The following is a 20,265-nucleotide window of genomic DNA, read 5'->3' on the forward strand; positions in this document are numbered from 1 at the left end:
TGCATGTGCATAGGAGGCCAAGGTTTCTTGTGCAAATTTAACTACCTATATTATGATATCATCTTTGTTTACACATGACCACATATTACCTTTTCCTACCATTTCCTCATTCACTGTATAGAATAACTGGTGCTCACTAAATGAGCAGTTGACAAAATTCTGTTTTATTACCCTTGCTTTGGACCTTACTGCACATTATCACCCAACACTCTGAACAGAGAATGATTAATTTTCTTGTTGACTTTTGTGTTGCAGTCATTTCTATAAAGAGTTGTGTCGTTCTGCAACACTTCTGATCTTTTCCCAACACCTATAAGCTGAAGTACTGCAACTATTTACTTTTTAAATATGGGAACTGCGACGGAAAAATTAAGGTCAATAGTATCTACAGATTTTTGGCATGTCTGACTTTTGAGTGCTTGACTTCATATGCTTAGTTCTATTTCTTTGATATATTTGTGTAGCTTCCTAGATATATAAAAAGCAAACTGGAAAAAAATCTATTTTGTGATGACATATGGCATCCACTGAGCTTTTTAGTAGGGCTAAAACCATTAGTTTTCTTTTACAAGTTGCAGTTCCGTGAACAATGCAAAATAACTGTTAACAGAAATAGGTTGTCATTCCTCTGTGTAGACTGAGATTAGAGGGCTAAGACAGCAGAGGAATGGGAAGACTAGGATCTTGGGAATCTTTTCAGGATCTGGAGTGGGGAATATGCTTTAGGAGTTGCAGAGCCTTTTCCTTGTTCACACCTAAGTATTCCCTCAAACTGTTTCTTGTCCTTATTCTCATCTCCTGTGTAGTCACACTCTTGACTTTTTCAAGGTTTTCTTCTACCTTCCTCATATAGGCCCAGTCTTGTCCTTCAAATCCCACTTTGCTTCTCCTCCTCCTTCTGATCTTTCCCAGTCCTCCTGTCTTTTTACCCTACCATTCTGCTTCTTCATCCTTCATCTTCCTTTTCTAGTCTGTACTTTCTTTGTCTTATCAATATCTACTATCTGCTCCCAGCCTTTGCTTGTGTTTGTTCCACTCAGGTATCTGACATTGTGATAAAAGCTGCCTATGAAGAGAAAAGGAGAGGAATTGGACTAGGAAGATGGTAGAATTTTAGAAGATGTAAAGGAGGATTTGGCAGGTTGAGGAGAAAGGTTCTACTTTTTGAGATGACTGGTAGGAGTCTGAATAGAAAGCAAATGATTTGGTGAGGAAAAACATTCCCACATCATTGGTGGAGAGCAGTGGTTTTCAACCTGTGGTCCGCAGACTCCTGGGGGTTTGCATATTATGTCTACAGGGTCCTCAAAAGATGACTATGATGAAAAGTATGGGAATACCAACACTTACAATCCATTTTAAATTTTTTAGGGGTCTACAAATGAAAACCTGGTGTAGAGAATGTGACTTGAAAGTAAAATAGTGGGACTGGCTGCTTGGTATAAAGAGAGCCAAGACAGACCTCAGAACAGGGGATAGGGAATTGCCAGAGAAACTTTTTAGGAAGAGATTGGAGAAAAATAGGGAGTTCAGGGTTTCCACAGTTTGAGGGAGAGACTTAGAAAAAGGATAGATATGACTGTGATAACCACAACAGGTTGTGGTGGATGAATGTGACATAGAGGCCTCGTCACTTATTTCTTGAGTAACCTTGGTGAAAGTTGCTGGGATTGATCAGAAAATGGGGACTGCAGCGGTGTCCACCTGAACTTAGAAACACTGGAATATGGAACAGTGTATGAACAAAGTTCATATATGGGGGATTCAAGAAGCTCAAGAATAGAGAGAAAAATATATAGGTAGACTTTAAACACAGATATTGGGGTTTTTTTCCCTCTTGAAGTAAGTATTAATTTCAGTGGGATAAGAATGAGACCCTTCATGAGGCCTTTCACTTGAACTCCCTGATTTACAAAGAGTACATGAAGAAAAATAGAATGTAAATGATCTGGAAGCCATTTGTTTCCAAATGTTTGCTTAGAGCATCTACAAGGTACTTAACATTTGTCACATTTTTGTGGAGACAGTTTAGCCCAAAACTGTAGTTTGGGGACTTGCAAATAACTTTTTCAAGCGTAAGTAACTTCTGTGTAGGTGTGGGCAGGGCGCATCCACGAGGCAACTCTTTTTCATGATTTATTTAAATTGTTCCCTTTTCATTCTAAAATAGGCCACCAGAATTAAATAGTTTAAATAACTGTCTCCTCCTAGTGAATGTTTATTGATTTTTTTTTTTCTGTATGTATTTATTCTGAATTTCCATTATATGGAACTTTACTAACCATGTAACTTCCTGCTTTTTGCATTGACAGTGATATATAAATGTTGTGACAAACTAATACTTTTTACAGCATAATGGTGTAGAGTGTAACATGATCTGTATCTGCTTTCAAAGACAATATTAAGCATTTCCTAGGTGGAAATTCTGTTCCACTTGGGGTCCCCTATTGTTCCATTGTCTTTAGTTAGAGTTACTTTTGTAAAAATCAAGGCAAAATCTGTTTTTTATGTGAGAAATGTACTGATACTCTTAAAATATTATTTTAAAGAGTCAGTAAATAGTATTTTGGTATTATCTTAAATGAAATTAAGGGTTTTTGGTTTTGTGTTTTTTACTAGGAGTTGTTGGGACTTGCACTTTTAAGTTCAATATGTAATTATGAAGATTCATTTTCTCATGCTTTTAAGTTTTAAATTATTTTTTGTTGATCACACTGTTTTCCATTTTGTGAGCTTTCCTATGCATGTACAAAATGTTTCTCCTCAGGCCCCCTTGTATTTCCTGGTCCTATTTTTATGAACCATCGAGAGCAGGCTCTAGCCAGAATAAGACCCCATCCAGCACAGCTAAAGCATAAGCGGGACAAGCACAAAGGTATTTGGTCTTCCTTATGCCCATCCTTCTAGTAATATCTTCTTCCACTGAATCTTTGTTTTCAGAGAAATGCTCAAAAATAATTCTGCCTTATTAGTTGTCTTAACCTGAGGAGAAAGAGAACACTTCTTAAATGTTGAAAAATATAAATGTTTGACAATATCTACATCATCTTTTGTTTTTTCTTTCTTTGATAAAGTATGTCACTGTTTTTCTATGTGTTTTTTTCATTTTTCAAAATAAAACTAAAGACATTTACACAACTTTCTAACTTCTTCTGTTGGGACAGGTGACTCTAGTCTGGCATTTCCATTAACATTTCATTTTTTTGTCATTCTTTTATGATCTTTCATGTTACACATCTGCTACAGTTCCTAAAAAAATCCATTAATTCAGGGATGCACTTAATTCTCTTAAGCTATACCATCTATTAGGAAGTTGCTTTTTATAACACTTCTGGTTGGTATTAGATCATAAACTAAATAACATTTTTGTGCTGGTACTGAATGCAGAAGATATACAATATAAAGTATAAAAGGCACAATAAGGTTTTGTAAGTTGAACATTTTTTTTTCAGGATTTAAATCAAGATATGGCTGTCTTACGTATTTCTTGTGTCTCTATACCAGACAAGCTAGAAACTTTATTAGGAGGTTCTGTGGAAATCCACAGTATGAGCCGTTACATACTAGAATATAATACATTTTGTACATTTTGAAATATGAAATGAACATATACTGTATCTGACTTTTTCAGATGTTGGTTGTTAGATAAAGATTCTCTGTTACAAACTAATTTTTTTCTTTAAATTATAAGAAAAACAGATGATTTGAAAAATGTTGATCGACATACAGTATAAGGACTAATGTAATGATAGATATACACCAAACCTAAATGTAGTAAGTGGCTAGAATGCTAAAGTTCAATTTTAAAATAGAAATTTAAAATAAGAATAGCATATGTTTTAACACCTTTCTAAACAAACCATGAGAGAGCAAGGTAGGTATGTTTGTGCATCATCATTGGAAGACACAGTTAGAACATTGAATGAGGAGACTTGAATCACCAAAATGTGTTTTGTTTCCTTAAACAAAGGAAATAAAACACAACTTATTTCAAAAGAAGGTGTATGTATTTTGACAGTTTGAAGAGAAAACACTTTGAGCATGTTCACTTACTAGAAATGCCTGTCTAATTATGATTATAATGGATCATAGAGTTACTCCAGGCTTTTTCCTGGGAAGAACATGCAACCTGTCATTGACCAGGTCCAATCATCAAAAATATCAAAGGAATTTGTCGATAAATCAAATGGTCTGGCTAAGAAATCTTTCTGATATCTTCAAAAGATGTAGTGCATATGCACGGTCAGTGAAGTGCCACCGAGGGCATTATCAGGAACTGTTTGAAGTGATGATGACTTCAGTATGTTTAAAAAACTGAAATGTAAAGGCAAGCTGTCATTTTAATTACACCTCTTATTCCTTATCCCTTTAGCTGTAGAGACATGGGGTGGTAGCTGTAATGGAGAAGTTGTCTCTCTTCAGCCTACTCATTCCCTTGACATAAGTATCAAGGACCCAGAGAAAAGGTGTGGTGGGTGGAGTCTTCTCATTATTTTGTCCACCAGTTAAGCACATCTTTCAGCACCCCTAATTTTGACCCATTTGACCTGTGGTCCCCTTTCTTACCATGTTTAATCTGGACACAATCCTTAGCTTTTATCGGTAGGAATTTTTGTTTGAACTAATTGCTTTTTTTTTTTTTAAATAAGGTAGCAAGAATTTAACATGCAACCATTCTGTGTTATAGCTGAGTTGGGCAATTTAGAATAGTGGTTCTCAACTTCTTCAGAGGCAGAGGATCCTTTCTCCATTCTTTTTTGAATGTGGCAGCATACCCTGAGAACCACTTCTGGTGCTACCTCAGCATAACTCAGTATTTGTCAACTGGAACAGGGGCATGAAGCTAGAACTGTTCCACTTGCCTCTGGACCAGGCGTGGACCAAGAAGAGCTATAGCTTGAGCCAGCTCCTCCAGATGCTATCTGCTTTAGGATTATTGGACACCCTAATGCAGCAGGAGTGTGTGTGTATTGCAGTGCTGCAAGCAGGGTAGTTTTGTGCCTGCATTGTGGCATCCATCAGGGTAGTGGTTCTAAAACTTTTTAGATGCAAGACAGATCTCCAGAATTTTTCACAACTTAGCAGCACCCTATTTAAGAAATTGTCTTAAATATATTTTATAATGTCTAATCAATTACTAACATATTGATTTTTATAATTAGTTTTATTCCACTGTGCCATCTGCCTCTTGCAAAGCCAGATCAGGAAGGAGCTGTGACAGGAGTAGGTGGTTTCACCACAGCCTTTCCCAGTCCAACTCAGCATGGTGTCCCCTAGAAACAGTGGTGTTCAGGGCCAGATGTCTTGTCCCATGTGTCTGTGTTCAGGAAACAGGCTGGAGCCAAACTGAGAAGCAGCTGCAAGAGATGGCTGCACCTGCCTGTATTACATTATGTAGGCAGGCACACTGTTTCTGCTGCAGTTCTTTCAGGTTTGGTGCTGACGTGCTTTCTGAAAATGGAGCAGCCTAGAGATAAATGCTGCCCTACCAGGTAGAACTGTCCTGCGTGCCTGTGTTTTTTAGAAGGCACATCACAGCCGAACTGTGGGAAAGCTGCAGCAGAAACAGCTCATCAGGTGGCTTAATGAAGGTAAGCTTGAATGCAGGTAAGCATGCCATGTATGCTGCAGCTGCCTCTCAGCTTTGCGTTGACTTGCCTTCTGAAAACAGGCAAGTGAGTCGGCAGTTTTGCCCTACAGCACTGGTAGTGATGGCATTGTGGCACCTCTGCTAGTACCCTGGGGTGCTGTGGCACCACAGTTGAGAACCACTGATTTAACGTTTCGGACTTAACACGGTATGTTCTTTAAATGTAATATAGTAGTCCGTGTTTCTGAATCTGATAAGGAATTCAGGAAGCCAACCCTGCCTGCCTGATGTGCTGCTAGAAGCCTCACCATCTTTATGAACAACTGCTTCATAATTGCCAATAATAGAATGGTTATTTGCACAATTTTTGAGGGAAAATGAATGCTTACTTACCTTGCAGGAGGCAAGGTTTCTTCTGTGATATCTTTTTTTATGACCATTTTATAGCTGAAAGAGAAGTTAGATTAGCTTTTGAGCACAAACTGCCTTTTCTCAGCTCTCATTCAGACTTATCTTCCAAAAGTATAGTAGGTCTAATAAAAGAGATCTCAAAAGAACCCTCACCTTTTGTACATTTCCTGGATCATCACTGCTACAACAATGTTGTAACCCAACTACGTACTTTCCAGTAATTGTTCTTCAAATAGCATTGTGCCCTTAAATTTTCACAGCTTCCTTCATCCCTATGTCTTCAGAAATATGAACATTTTGGTTTGAAGGAACTGAACAGGAGTTGGCTAACCATTCTTTTCTGTACTGTGTAATGCAGTTGCAAAGAAATGCAGGACTTATGCTTAACGCCAACAGTATTTTTTAAGTATTTTTTTAAATGTTTTTTTTTTTTAATCTTGGGTTTAAATGCATTGGGCATGAACATAACCATAATCTACAATGTACATCATACCTTGAAGGTTAATAGTTACTATAAATGCCAGTAACAGTTTTTAATTTACCTTTTAAATATTTATTGTAAGAGGTTATCCTGCACACTACCAAACTGTCCTGTTTGGTTAGATCACTGGTTCTCAACCTTTCTAGACTCGAGGCACTTCTCAGAATGCCATGTTGTAGTTTTCATTCTTTTTTTTTGATTACAGGAAATTGATAGAACAATTTTTCTGTTGCAGAGAACTCAGAAAAACCACAAGAAGACACAATGTTTTTAACCCTATGGATTCCTATTTAAAATCTCTGGGTTGAGCTTGTGAATTGTTTGCCCACATAACAGTGCTAAGGTTGTGTAGCACCCTACAATACCGTTGAAAGGATTTCAGCACACCTCAGTGTCCTGTGGCACCCTGGTTGAGAATCACTGGGTTAGATACTAGAGATTTAAGCTTGCTGCAGGTAAGTTTTAGGTCTCTAGGCATACATTGTGTTTCTGTCATGATTAACATGTTAATCATGTAAGAAATAGCAACGTCACACTTTTGTCAAAGTTACTGTGTCAACATCGATGTGTGGACTTGCCCAGGGCCTGCTGTCTTAAAGATCCTTGCCCTGCAGCACTTACTTTTTAACGTTCTTTAAGGTGCTACGTCCTGGTGAGCTTCAAGGTATGGGGCAGCTCCAGGATCTGAGACACAGCCCTCCCCTGCCTGAACCCCAGAATTGAATAAATGACCGCCTGGGTCCCAATCTGGACTGTCTGCCCAGTGCCAAATCCTATGTGCTCAGCTGAGTAAGCAGCCCTAGGATCTTGGAGAAAGCCACTTCCTTCCTAATTGAGATCAGGCTGGGGGCTGCCTGCTTGATCCGCAGAGGATGCTCAGTGCATCTTTAAAAACAGGTGCAGAGCTAGGGTTGGGGGAGCTTCTCCCACCCCCTGCTGCCTTTGATGTTTTAAAGAAGTGCCTGGCATGAGCAGCAGGGGATGGGAAAGCTCCCACATCCCCAGCTGTATCTGCTGAGCAGCAATTTAAACGCTTCACCATGGGGGGCACTATGCACATTTCCGCAGTGCCTAGGGAACTTAAAGAAGTGGGCAGGCATGCAGCTAGGGCTCCTAGCTGTACACCTGTGTTTTAAAGGTTCAGGACACTGTGAGCCTGACATCAGGGAAAGGCTCCCTAATGTTGAGCTCGTGGCATCTCAGACCTTTAAAAAATTGGGCACTCAGCTGGGAGCACCAGCTGCATCCTGCTTTTTATGTTTCTGGGCATCTACAGAAGTGGTATTTGGAGTGGGGAGCCCTTGGCCTCCCAGCCTTGGGTACTTCACTGTGTTAGCAGCTTACAGTCATGTAACTGAGGTCTGAGGAATTTTGTCTCATTCCCAGAATTCTGAGACCTGCTTTGAATGTCTGGCATGGCAGGTTGCTTGATTTGGTGAATGCGGTATAAAAATCATCAGACCTTCATTACACTGCTTCCTTAACTTTGTCTGCCAGCAGTGTAGGCTTTTTATTCAGCCCTGAAGATTCAGCCAGTTTCAAAACCATGATGCTGTTGCCTACTGGTGACAAAGAAAGGTGAGTGAATTTGGATTCCTCAAGTTTCATATTCTCGTGGTCCAAGCTACTGAGCCAAGTAATGGTATGGGCATATGAACAAGCTTCTATGAGATAAACTAGGATGTAAACAGAAAAGAGCATCAGCTACTCTACTGTAACTGCCAAAGTGCGTGTTCTTAATTTCATGGTGGTGACAAGTTAGACTGCCCTCCTTTCATTGATGGGTACATTATGTTGCATTTACCATACAGAAAGATTACATCATAGAATCATAGGGCATTTATACACATACATTTTCATGCCCAGACATGCCAGAGATCCAGCATGTCAAAACAAACTCGATTAATAGAGTCTGTTCCACATACAAGCTGACGCACACAGTGCTGTGTCACTTGTAGTTGTACAAGTGGCAGAATGGGCGTCAGCACGGAGGAAATGGCAGTGGTGCACTTTTGAAGTAAACTGTGTGTTAGTTCAGAAGTGGACTGCTGCCGTTTTCTGTTCCTTACACGCAGTTTACTGCTTAAACAACTGCAAGCAATGCAGCGCTGAGTGCTTTTCAAAGCACCTGGTGCTGCAGTGCTTACATGTATAAAAATGCCCGTAGAATATTAGGGCTGGAAGGGGTTTTAGGAGGTCATCTATTCCAATCCTCTGCTTAAAGCAGGACTATTCCCAGTTACATCATCTCAACTAGGGCTTTGCCTAGCCAAGTCGTAAAAACCTCCCAGAATGGAGATTCCACAACCTCTCTGAGTAGCCTGTTCCAGTGCTTTTACTACTTGCCTAGTGAGAGAGTTTTTCCTAATATCTAACCTCAATTTCCCTTGCTGCAACTGGAGACCATTGCTCCTAGTTCTGTCATCTGCCACCACTGAGAACGGTGTAGCTCCATCCTCTTCAGAACTTTCCTTTAGGTAGTTGAAGGACTGCTGTTAAATTTTCCCTTAGTCTTCTCTTCTCCAGACTAAATAAGCCCAGTTTCCTTGGCTTCTCCTCAGAAGTTGTGCCCCAGCCATCTAACCCTTTTTGTTGCCCTCTGGTACTCTGGGTGACAGCGATCATGACCTGATAAGGTTCACCATCCACTGTAAGACTGGGAAATCAGTCAGCAGAAAGAAGTCCTAGATTTCAGGAAGGCAGGCTCTTGCGTTTGCCAATATCTAGTTGGAGAGACCCTCTACAGTCAGCAGCTGGACAATTTGGGAGTCCAAGTATGATGGTGCTTCCTTAAGGAGGCAATTCTCAGGGCTCAAAAAGAGGCCATCCTGATGCGGACAGAAAGCAGGAAAGGAGCCAAGAGACCCGCTAATGCAGTCCAGTATGCTGTTAGCTTTCTTTGCAACAAGTGCACACTGCTGACTCATATCCAGCTTATTGTCCACTGTAACCTTCAGGCCCTTGTCTGTGTTGGGGTAACCAAATGAATCGGGCCCCAAGGTCACGGTGGGCCGGGGTGGTGATTGGAACACGAACAGGTGGGATTAGCGGCAGCGGAGTCTGAGTGGCACGGAAGCGTATGGTTTCAAAATAAGATGGGTTTATTTACTCGCGCTTTGAGGCAGAGGCACAATTCTTTCTTCAGTTACAGTATAGAAACGAACAACAAAAGGGTCTGTTGGCCCACTAGGTTCACAGTGAGCCCTTGCTTTCTACCCCGCAAGGGATAGGTGCGGCTGCCCACTGCTAGTCCCAGGGCTGTCAACAGCTCATATAAGGAAATACAACACAACAAAAACTGGAACGTGGTGAAATGAAGAACGGAGAACAGTAGGGTGTGACGCCAGTCCAGTGTTGGACAGTGGGATGGTCGAAGCAGGAAACCGAAGTCGAAAGCCAGGTAAGTGGAAGACGAAGCCGAAGTCAAAGTGGTAAGGATGATCCAGAATCAAAGTCAAGGTGAAAGCCATAAACAGTCCAGTAACAAAAGGAATCAGTCCAAGGAAATGTAACGAAGAAGTGAATTGCTGTATGAAGTATGAAAAGAACCGGGGGATTGGATCCTAGCCTCTCAGTCTGCCTCACAGTCCCTGCCTAGGCAGCCTTTGGTTGCAGACAGAGCACTGTCTCTCCAAACTCTCACACCAATGATCACTAACAAAACTCACTAACTCCAATTCCAAACACCCACCAACTCTCTGAACTCCCCCTGTGGGTGGGGCTCACAAACCTTATATAGCAGCCAGTAGCCAATCAGGCTGCTATTCTCTTAGAAACTTCCAGAGCGGTTACCTCATTGAGTTTTAAACTGAGTATGTGTTAGATCTAGCTCCTTGAAGTAACTGCGCATGCCTAAGGCTGAAAAGTAGGTCCGTGCTGATTGACAGCTCCTGAAGTCACCCAGGGGGCACGTGCTGGGCACACTGGAAATTTCCATAGCCTTGCCTGTCTTCTTTGCGCATGTCAATTCCAGCTCTTCTGTGTTGGCAGCATACATTTAAGATTTTTTCCATGACAGTCTGCAGAGCTGTTGCTTAGCCAGTTGGTTCCCAGTCTGTACCAGGACATGGGATTGTTCTGTACTGAGTGGAAGACTTTGCACTTGTCCTTAAAGAACTTCATGAGATTTCTTTTGCTCTAATCTTCCCTATTGTCTAGGTCTCTGAATTTTAGGTGTGCCCTTCAGTGCATCTGCTACTCTCTCCAGCTTGGTGTCATCTGCAGACTTGCTGAGGGTGCACTCCATCCCATCTTCCAGATCATAGATGAGGATACTGAACAAAACTGGCCGCAGGGACGACCCCCAGGGCACTCGACTTGATACTGGCTGCCAACTAGACATTAAGCCATTGATTACTGAGCCCAGCCATCCAGCTGGTTTTCTGTCTGCCTTACAGTCCATGCATCTAGATCATACTTCCTCAGCTTGCTTGCAAGAATGTTGTGGAAGATGATATCAAAAGCCTTGCTGAAGTCAAGGTATGCCACATCCACTACTCTTCCTGCATACACAGAGCCAGTCATCATAGAAGGGCAATCAGGTTGGTCAGGCATGACTTGTCCTTGATGAATCCATTCTGATTGTTCTTAATCACCTTCTCTTCCAAGTGCTTAGAAATGGATTCCTTGAGGACCTGCTTCATGCTTTTTTCCAGGGACTAAGCTGAGGCTGACCAGTCTGTAGTTCCCTGGATCCCCCTTCTTCCCTTTCTTAAAGCTGGGCACTATATTTGCCCTTTTCCAGTTGAGCAGGACCTCTCCCAAGCACCATGAGTTTTCAAAGATAATGGCAGCAGCTCTGTAATCACATCAGCCAGCTACCTCAGGATTCTCAGGTGCATTGTGTCCAGGCCCATGGAGCTGTGTACATGTTCAGCTTTTCAGAATAGTCCCTGTTCTTTTGCCACTGTTGGCTGCTCATCTCCTCCCCAAACTGTGCTGTCAGGTGCAGTTGTCTGGGATCTGACTTTGCCTGTGAAGACAGGTAAAAAAGGTGTTGAGTACTTCAGCCATTTCTGTATCATCTGTCACTAGGTTGTCTCCCCCATTCAGCAAGGAACCCATACTATCCCTGATTTTCTTCTTGTTGCTGATATGTAAAAACCATTCTTGTTATCCTTCACATCCCTTGCTACCTGCAACTCAAGTTGCACTTTGGCCTTCCTGATTTCATCCTTGCATGCCCAAGCAATGCACTTAGACTCCTCCCTAGTCATTTGCCCAAGTTTTCATTTTTTTGTAAACTTCCTTTTTGTATTTCAGCTATATACAGAAACATTTATTGTGCAGTAGCAGAATGCTCTGAGTTTACATCCTAGCTAACTTTACCATAACTAACTCATATGTGCATTCACTTAAATTACATGCCTTTATTACTTTAATTCCTATTCCTGTGCTCAAAGAATCTTGAGCAACTTGGAAGGTTCCAAAATGTTGTAACTGAAATTTCTGTATTATAACTATGCTTTTGTGTTTAAAAACAAAAATCCCAAAAAGTAAAACCCCCTTAAACAATGAAATTGAGAAATGCTTAAATTTTAATTTTGCATGTGCATTTCTTTTTATGTCCAATATGCTTATCTAACTGAAGCACAATACATTATCATACTTTCACACGCAAATTGTTGGATGTGCACAGATAACGAAGCAGGTGGTGCCAGGTACTTTTCTTTTTTTCACTGCCCATCTGGCATATTTATCCTATGTTATACTCAAAAAATCATAATACATAAAAGACAGTTGTATGCCTAACAGAGAAAGTTTTATAGTTTTAATATTGTTTTTGTTATGCAAGTAGTTCATCTCGTTGTTTGCATATTCATAATGTAATAAATTCATTTTTAAGAAAGAAGGAAGTTTTCAGGGCTTTCTTTTGAATCTTTACATTTTGTCTTTATGTCCTGAAAGGAATTCAGAGAGCCTTAAAAGTGGAATTCCAAAGGATACTGGAAAATGGCAAGTGCCAAACAAATAGCTATTTACCTTTTTTTGTCATTTGATGAAGATAGTTCTCTAAGCTTTTTTAAAGAGAACTTATAAAACAAACATCCGTGAGGTCTGGTGACCTTGTTTGACAATAGGCTAACTATAAAAAGGGAGAGTTGAGCAGAATTTGTTCCTGAGATGCTAAAGGAACATTGTATTCCGTACTTCTATTTTCATTACATCTAGGTAAAAGTAAGTATTTTAAAGCATGTATTTATATAAGCAGTAGTAGAAGTGATAGAAACTATTGAGAGACCTTTTATTTTTAATTTCTAGAGTATTTTGACCAATATAGAGATTTGGAATACACAAAAGAAAAAAGTATATCTTAAAAAAAAAAAAAAAAAGGTGTGTGATGGGGGGAGGTGGTCCTTATTTGGACCATTGGAAAAAATGCCTCAAATTACTTTTTCAACATTTCTTTGAAAAACTTCACTGTGTGATGATAGACTTTTGGAATTCAGACCTTATGGTGCATCCATCTACCACACTGGGAATGCCTGAAAGCTTCCAGGGAACTGTAGAGCAGAGTGGGCAAGTGGAAGCAGTTTCTCCTGCCCCAACACTTGTCCCCACTGTACCATTCTGCACTCTAGGAGCACAAAACAGTTCAGGACAGCTGCTTCTACAAAAGGGAGAAAGCCAGTGGATTTTCTCATCCACCCCCCAGCAACCAGTACCTACATTAGTATGTGGTACAAGTTGTCATTCCCCCTTTAGGAAATATCAGTTTCATTTCACTGCTGGCAAAATGACGTAGTGTGTGAAAAGCCATTCAATTTAGCCACAAAGGCAGGAAGCTGCGCCATCTTTTGAATAGTACCAGGGAGTCCTGGAGCTAGTAACAGGGTGGGAAGCTGCAGTACTACAATGCTGTTTGAAGGGCAGGAGCTACTAGTGCCTCTGCAGGAACAGTTTTGGGCCTCTCCTGGAGTGTCATGCAGAGAGGAGGAATGAATCTGGGACTGTTCAATTGTCATGGCAGGAGGGTCGCTGCAGGGTCCCATGGCAGCTTGGTGGTGGGTGAATTATCAGGGAGCCTGTGCTTTTTTTCCTTCTTTTCCCCTCCCCAAGTGGAAGGGTGCAGTAAAGCCGAGGGTTGTGAAATATTGGAGATCCTAGAGAAATTGAGATGAGTCATTATATGTATATATAGCCACTATATGTGTTGCTAGATAACTTCCCTTTATAGGGAAATTGAGCTAACATTTTTGCAGATCAGCCAGTTTTGCAGATCAAAACAGTTTTGCAAAAAAAGGTTTAACACCTGAATACTAAATTTCTTGCCCAGAAAAGGGCCTGTGTAAGTGTACAAGTTGGCACAAGTATAACACCTGTCCATGATCATAGTCCTGTGTTTTAAATAGGAAAAGTTTGGTGTGATACTGAGAGTTAAATGTGAAAACTGTATTGATATGTTCATGGCTGGTTTGTCGCATAATAAAACTATTTTACCAGTTTTCTTTAGGAACAAATCTTCAGAAATCACGCACACAAATTAGATGTAGCTACAGCTTTACCTTTAACGATATCATTTAAGTGGATATAAATGTTTCATATATTACATTTCTCTTCATATTGATTTGCATGTACATGTCTGTGTTATTCTGATGCGTACATATATTTAAGAGAATTGAAATTCTATTACTTTCCTAGAAGAACAGTGGTAAAATTGCCATATACCATTCCAAACCATCATCACTTCATAAATAAAATTTATTAATCACTTTAATAACCCTGAATAACATTGTCTGATATGTTGGTATTAGGACTGTCAAGTAATTTTAAAAATTGGTTGTGATTAGTTGCACGATTTAAAAAAAAAAAAATAGTTGCAATTAATTGCAGAGCTAACAATGAAAAATTCTGCCCCAAAAACCTCGGAATTATGTGGGTACTTTGTATGGTCGGAGTGTGAGAGTGTTGTGTGTTGGGGGGGATTTTTGAAGGCGTGGGGGGCCTGTGGATCTGTATGCATGTGTGGGGGCAGCGGGTTGGAGCCTGGGGAGGGGAGGGTCCTGTGTGCCCTGGCAGGATGCAGGGTACTGTGGGTCAGGGTGGAGGGGCATCAGTAGGGCTGGAAGAGTTGTGGCAGAGGAGTTGGGGCAGGGGCAGGGCATGGGTATATCCCTGCTTCTCCCCGCCCCCAGTCGTATCCCTGTCCCCTCCCCACAGGTGTCTTCTTTATTGAAACTGGAAATATGGTAACCCTACAGGAATGCAGCTCAGTGGCGTGTAGAGCAGTGTGCTGCAGCTAAGTCTGTCCTCTAGGGAGGGGAAGGAGGGGTGGGGGGGGCAGATTGAGGCTCCTACGGTGAAGGAGGATGTGGGGCAGGAACTGGGGTGAATTAGACCCAAAGACTGGGGCAGGTCATGGAACAGAGAAACAAGCAGCTTGTCTGGGGCCCATGGGCAAGGGCAGGTTGTAGGATGGGCAGCTTGTCTGGGGAAGGATAGGTGGAGTGCAGCTCCCCACTGCTGTGTACAGCCCTGGCGGGGCATGGGGGGGGACATTTGCCCCCATATTTGTATGTGGTGCAGTGGCAGGCTGGGCTTCTGCGCCCTGCTGCCTTTGCCTTGCCCGTCAAAATGCGCGCTGACCACGCTTCCATCACCCGCCGAGCAGTGGGAGGCACAACATGGCATTGTATGGCTCCTGGGGCAAAGGCAGCAGGGCACAGAACCCCAGCTTACAGTGGACGGCCAGCCTCCACTACATGCTCAGATCTGGGGGACACATGCCCCCTATGCTTCCCCCTGTGGTGCGTGCAGTGGCAGGGAGCCGCCCTCCTCCCCACCCCCCATTCCTGGATAAGCCACCTGTGGCTCTGTCTCATGACCTACCCCTGCCCCACTGCCTCGTTCACTGTGGGGGCCTCGATCTGCACACCCCCTGCCCCTTTCCTCTCCCCCACAGACTTACCTGTTAGGCACTGTTCTACTTGCTGCTGGGGTACATTCCTGGCTGCATCCATGCTGTGGCTGCTCGTGTGCATGCATTTTTGCACGCCACCCTGTCTTCCTGCTGCAGCAGTCTGGAGCTCACGCCCAACTGCCCTGTAGCTGCTCTGCACTGCTAGTGCTGCTCTGCTGGGCACCGAGAGGCAGCGGTGCCTGTGGTGGAGCAGAACCGAGGTGCAGGCTCCAAAACCACGTGCACATTTAATGTGTTAAAAGAATTAACGCAAGAACCATGTTAATCACACACATTAACGGTGGTTCATTGACAGCCCTAGTTAGTATATGTCTTTCTACATGTGCATGTATTCAAAATACATGGAGATACATACATACTTTGCATATATAATTTGGCACAAGAGGTTATTTTCAGAAATGAAGTTATAATGAAAGTCCTAACATAGCCTTAACAAGTGTGACAACCTTTTTAAGTATCATGCAGTCAGAACTGGCTTTATGACTAGAAATATAGAAAGAGGCCTAAAGTTCAGATCTGAAAAGTTTGTAGGATTAGACTTTACTGCACAGAATGGGTGAACGTTGACTTGAACCTCTTAGTAGCTCATGCTTGTAGGTTCCAGGAAAATTACAGTTATGAAATATGAGACATGTCATAGTAACTTTTTGTATACTTTCAGAGCTAGCTGCAATAAGTTTGGCATTTACTAGAGTTAATAATAATAAGAGTAGCCATAAAAGGAACATGACGTCTTGGGGTAGTTTTCTTGCTTGCTTCTTCCTGAATTTTTCTTTAGGGTTTTTTTTCTTTTCTTTTTTTCTTTGCTAATTTCTGGTAAGCGTATATGACTTTAAAAGTTTTCATATGACAACAGGAGTTACAAATGTCTGCTGTCCATTTCTGATAGTAACAGGGCACTCTGGAGCCATTTTGTCTATCAGCAGTGGCAAGGAAGTTAAAGGGCAGCAAACTGTTCCAGCACTCTTTCTGTAGAGCTTTCAGGGTCCAGTGTCCTTTGTTTCTCCAGCTGCTTTAAAAAGGAATTTGCTGCCTATTTCTCTATCTATTTAGTTTCTGGGCATATTATGGGGTGTCCTTCTCAGATTTCTGTGGGACCATAATTTTGTTGCTAGTCTTTTACAGCCCTTTAATTCACATATTCAGGTATAGCAAAGGTACTTATTTTTCAGAAACTTAATAATATTCCTATCTTGCCATTGAGTATTTTTGTCTGTACCTGATGTACTCTGCCTTTTACTTGAACAGCAAATTCTACGTAAATAAATATTAATATAAGATGTATTAAAATACTAATATAGTTTCTGGAAAAAGTACCTTAAAATGGGTGTGGTAATAATGTGTACATTAGTATTGTTTGTGATGAACTGCATAATAATAATTTTGAAAATTAGGAGTAACCTGGTGAAGCCAGATGTCTGTAACTTGTTAACATGAACATTTGTGTTGGGGGAGAGATCAAGGAATGGCTAACCATTTGTAATGCATGTTGACTGTATTTTATAATGGGAAATGGCGGTTATATCATTTTCTTAAAGAATCTGGAATAGCAGTGGTATTCTTCTGCAACAAGTTTCCATATTAGCTTTAATTTAACTTATCCTGTTTAATAGATAAGAATATGAACTCTGAACTACCTTGTCTATTAGCAGAATCTTCTTGCAAATAAAATGTTCATTTCTGTCTCCAATCTGCTGTGTAGATACCTGCATTTTGAGCTTTCTCTCTGATAAATGGTACTACTGGTTCTTTACTGCTATCTTGTTCCATGTTTCCTATTCCTATCCTTGCCCTTGTCCATTATATTACTTTTTTGGGGGGAAAAATGTAGGATAAATTTATAAACTGTGTTTGTAGATGCAAGCGGAGAAAGAGGTGAGAAAGATGCCAGCAAAATCACAACCTATCCTCCAGGGGCTGTCCGTTTTGACTGTGAACTCCGAGCAGTGCAAGTCAGTTGTGGATTTCATCATTCAGGTACAGAGCTGCAGTTTTTAACCAATGTTTGCACTATGTTTAAATAACTACCATTTAATTTTCCTGTTTAGATAGAAATAGGTATTTCAGTTTCTGATAATTGATTTTTAAGTTCTTTACTACCTCTCATTTTTACATGACATCTCTACTGAATTTTAATCTGATGATTTGGTAAGCAAAAAGATAATACAATTTCTGTCAAAGAATAAAATGAGTCTGCCCAGATTCTTAGTAGGTTAATAAGTGTAAAAATACTTCTGGCAGTCAGCTGTCTGGTAAATGTAATAAAATGGGTAGTGGGTTTTTTGGTAGTTTGTTGTTTTTCAGTCTTGCTCTGAATGCTGTCTTTGTTTGAAAAGAGAATAAATTAATTTTCATAATGAAAGTATTGAACAAAGCAGGAAGGCTATAGCTTTGTAGATGATAATTTAAGAAACTGACATGCTAAACATTTCATCTTTCTCTCATCAGGAAAGAGGGGTTTTATTTATTTATTTTTAAGATCACATATTGAAAAACTTAGACTCTTTTAGAGCTTCAACATGTGATGTGGGGAGTGTTTACAACTGCTGTTAACTTCAGTAGATTTGAGGGAGTCCAGCATCTGTCAGAAGCCATTCAACACTTTGCATTATTGGAATCTTAAATTGCAGTTCTCTAAAAGCTTATGCACAATGTGCTTAATTTTAAACATGATTCTTCTGCTTAAAGCAGATTATATAAATCCTTGGGGAATAGAAATCTTAATTTATACTTTTTTCAGTTTTACTTAATTCCATTCTAAGATATTTTAGTAAGGCACAGTACAAATCAAAATGCCAGAGTATAAGATGTTTCTAAAGTTACCAGAAAAACATTCTGAAAACAAAATGTTTTATTTTTAGTGGTTTTGATGGAGAACGGTGATGTTTATTCGTTTGGTTATGGACAACATGGACAGTTGGGTCATGGAGATGTTAATTCCAGGTATGCTGAAAAAACATTAGAAGAAGAGCTTGCATGTGTTATTTATTAGTAGAAGCACTGAGTAATAAGCACATTGAAGTAGAGAACTAGTAGTTATTGAAGATATACATGTTTCTGTACATAAATATAAAAAAACCCTTTGCTTATTCACATGCTAATGCCTTTTGGCTCACCACTTTTCAGGAGATACTTAAGAATGACACCAAGGTTTCATTAAAACTTCATTAAAGCTGAGCTGTATTTTTCAAGTATGAAATCGTAGCTTGTTTTGTGATGCGCTATCCTCTTTTAATTCTGTTTACAATTGCTAATTCAGTTCACCAAATTCAGTCATTCAGTATGAATTAAAGGGAAAATACAGTAAAATATCATATAATATGTGTATAAAAGAAGTATAATACGTTTTGAGTATGTTGTTGTGACTACTGCTGTATGCATGCATATATTACATAGGTACAAGATTGGAAAAGAGAGAGGGACAGAGAGGTGTATTATTTTTGTAGGACCTGCAAATCCAGGGACACTAGGCTCTTTCAGAAAAATGGAATTGACTGACTTCAAGGCAAAATGCCAACAGTAGTGACTTACGGGCTCTCTCTGCTTAACCTCAGTGAAGTCATTCGTGCTAGAAACCTTGGCATTGATGACCCCCATCCCTGCACCAAATGGTATACTGCTGGCATCCCAGGCAGGAAAGCCAGCGGATAAAGATGGAGCTGGGTGGACACTAAATATAGCTCCAAGTGCAAGTAAGAGAAATTCCCAGTGGGATAACAATGAAATCCTGTCTCAAAGGTCTGAGCCACTGAACCTTTAACCTGATGAGAGAGCTAGTACTGCTCTCAGTATCAATCTGCAATAGAGCCCAGTGAGGGCCTGAAATTAAATTTTTAAGAGTCTAGGTTATCTTTAGACACATCCGTTGTGCTAAAGAGGCAGTTGACCCTACTACCATATTGCCATATGACATCTGAAAGGAGAGAGGGGAAGCTTGTGTGTAACCATTCTGGCTAGGGTTGATTGGAGGAGATTTCTCATCTGTCTGCAGAGTGCAACCCATGAAGGGAGCACAGGGTCTTAACAAGAATTCTACCCCAGATGAATGCAGGTGGTATGGGGTTGGCCAGCCCCAACCATGCCAGTGTTCACATGGCATGCCATATTTGACCTTATTGGGGACCTTCTTTTGTGCATCCAAGAGCTGATGCACTCATGTTTCTATTAAGAACAAAAAGGGTTATAAGAATTGTAGGGTTGATGGGGGTCTCTGTAGAGCTTGATTATCATTTGTATGGGAAGGTTTGGATAGGAATGATCCTGCCTCAGGCAGGGGATTGGACAAAGTGACTAGGAGGTCCCTTTCAGTCCTTTCTGAATCTGTGATTACATACGAAAAATGCTTGTCAAATTACTCAAGCAGCAGAAAGAATTTGTCTAGTATGTAATTGGTCATTTCTCATCAAAATCTGTACATCCTCCTAGCAGAGAACAGATAGATTGATGCAGTTTACTAGTCCTTATCCAACTTTCTGGAAGGGATTCTTGAAATTTATGAGACCTTTAAAAACATCTCTACGTTGTTTCAGCTGAGAAGTAAATGTTCTTGAAATTTTCTATAAATTCCCTTCACCATTTTCCAGGTATAGTGAGGCTGAAGTGCATAAAGACTTCCTCACAGAAAGATAGCAGAGCTTGTATGTGCTAAAATGGTAGGGTGACCAGAAGTCCCACTTGCTCTGAGATGGTCTTAAACACTATTCAAGTTCGGTTTGATCAGAAGATAACTTTTGCCCTATTTTCAGCAGGATGCATTTGGACCAGGATTGCTCTCTGGAGCTCCTTCTTTGTCCTCCCAACCCATCTTCTCCCTGCTCTATCAAGCTCTGCATCCTGCAGTTGTTCAGTGTGCTTAGCTCAGAT

At 40.7% G+C, this 20,265-nt stretch overlaps 1 protein-coding gene across 1 annotated transcript in view; it reads left to right on the forward strand.

Annotated features, from left to right (window-relative positions):
• MYCBP2 (MYC binding protein 2, E3 ubiquitin protein ligase) overlaps positions 1 to 20,265 on the forward strand; it is a gene marked incomplete at its 5' end in the record, with an annotated part of 297,134 nt that overhangs the window by 100,145 nt on the left and 176,724 nt on the right. Inside the window, 3 exons of the mRNA XM_019528503.1 lie at positions 2,768 to 2,875; positions 17,260 to 17,379; positions 18,264 to 18,345. Coding sequence (XP_019384048.1) covers positions 2,768 to 2,875; positions 17,260 to 17,379; positions 18,264 to 18,345 — 310 coding nt within the window. The remainder of the gene's footprint in view (positions 1 to 2,767; positions 2,876 to 17,259; positions 17,380 to 18,263; positions 18,346 to 20,265) is intronic.

Source organism: Crocodylus porosus, unplaced genomic scaffold, assembly GCF_001723895.1.
Source record: "Crocodylus porosus isolate Cpor-Errol unplaced genomic scaffold, CroPor_comp1, whole genome shotgun sequence".
NCBI classification, from domain to species: domain Eukaryota; kingdom Metazoa; phylum Chordata; order Crocodylia; family Crocodylidae; genus Crocodylus; species Crocodylus porosus.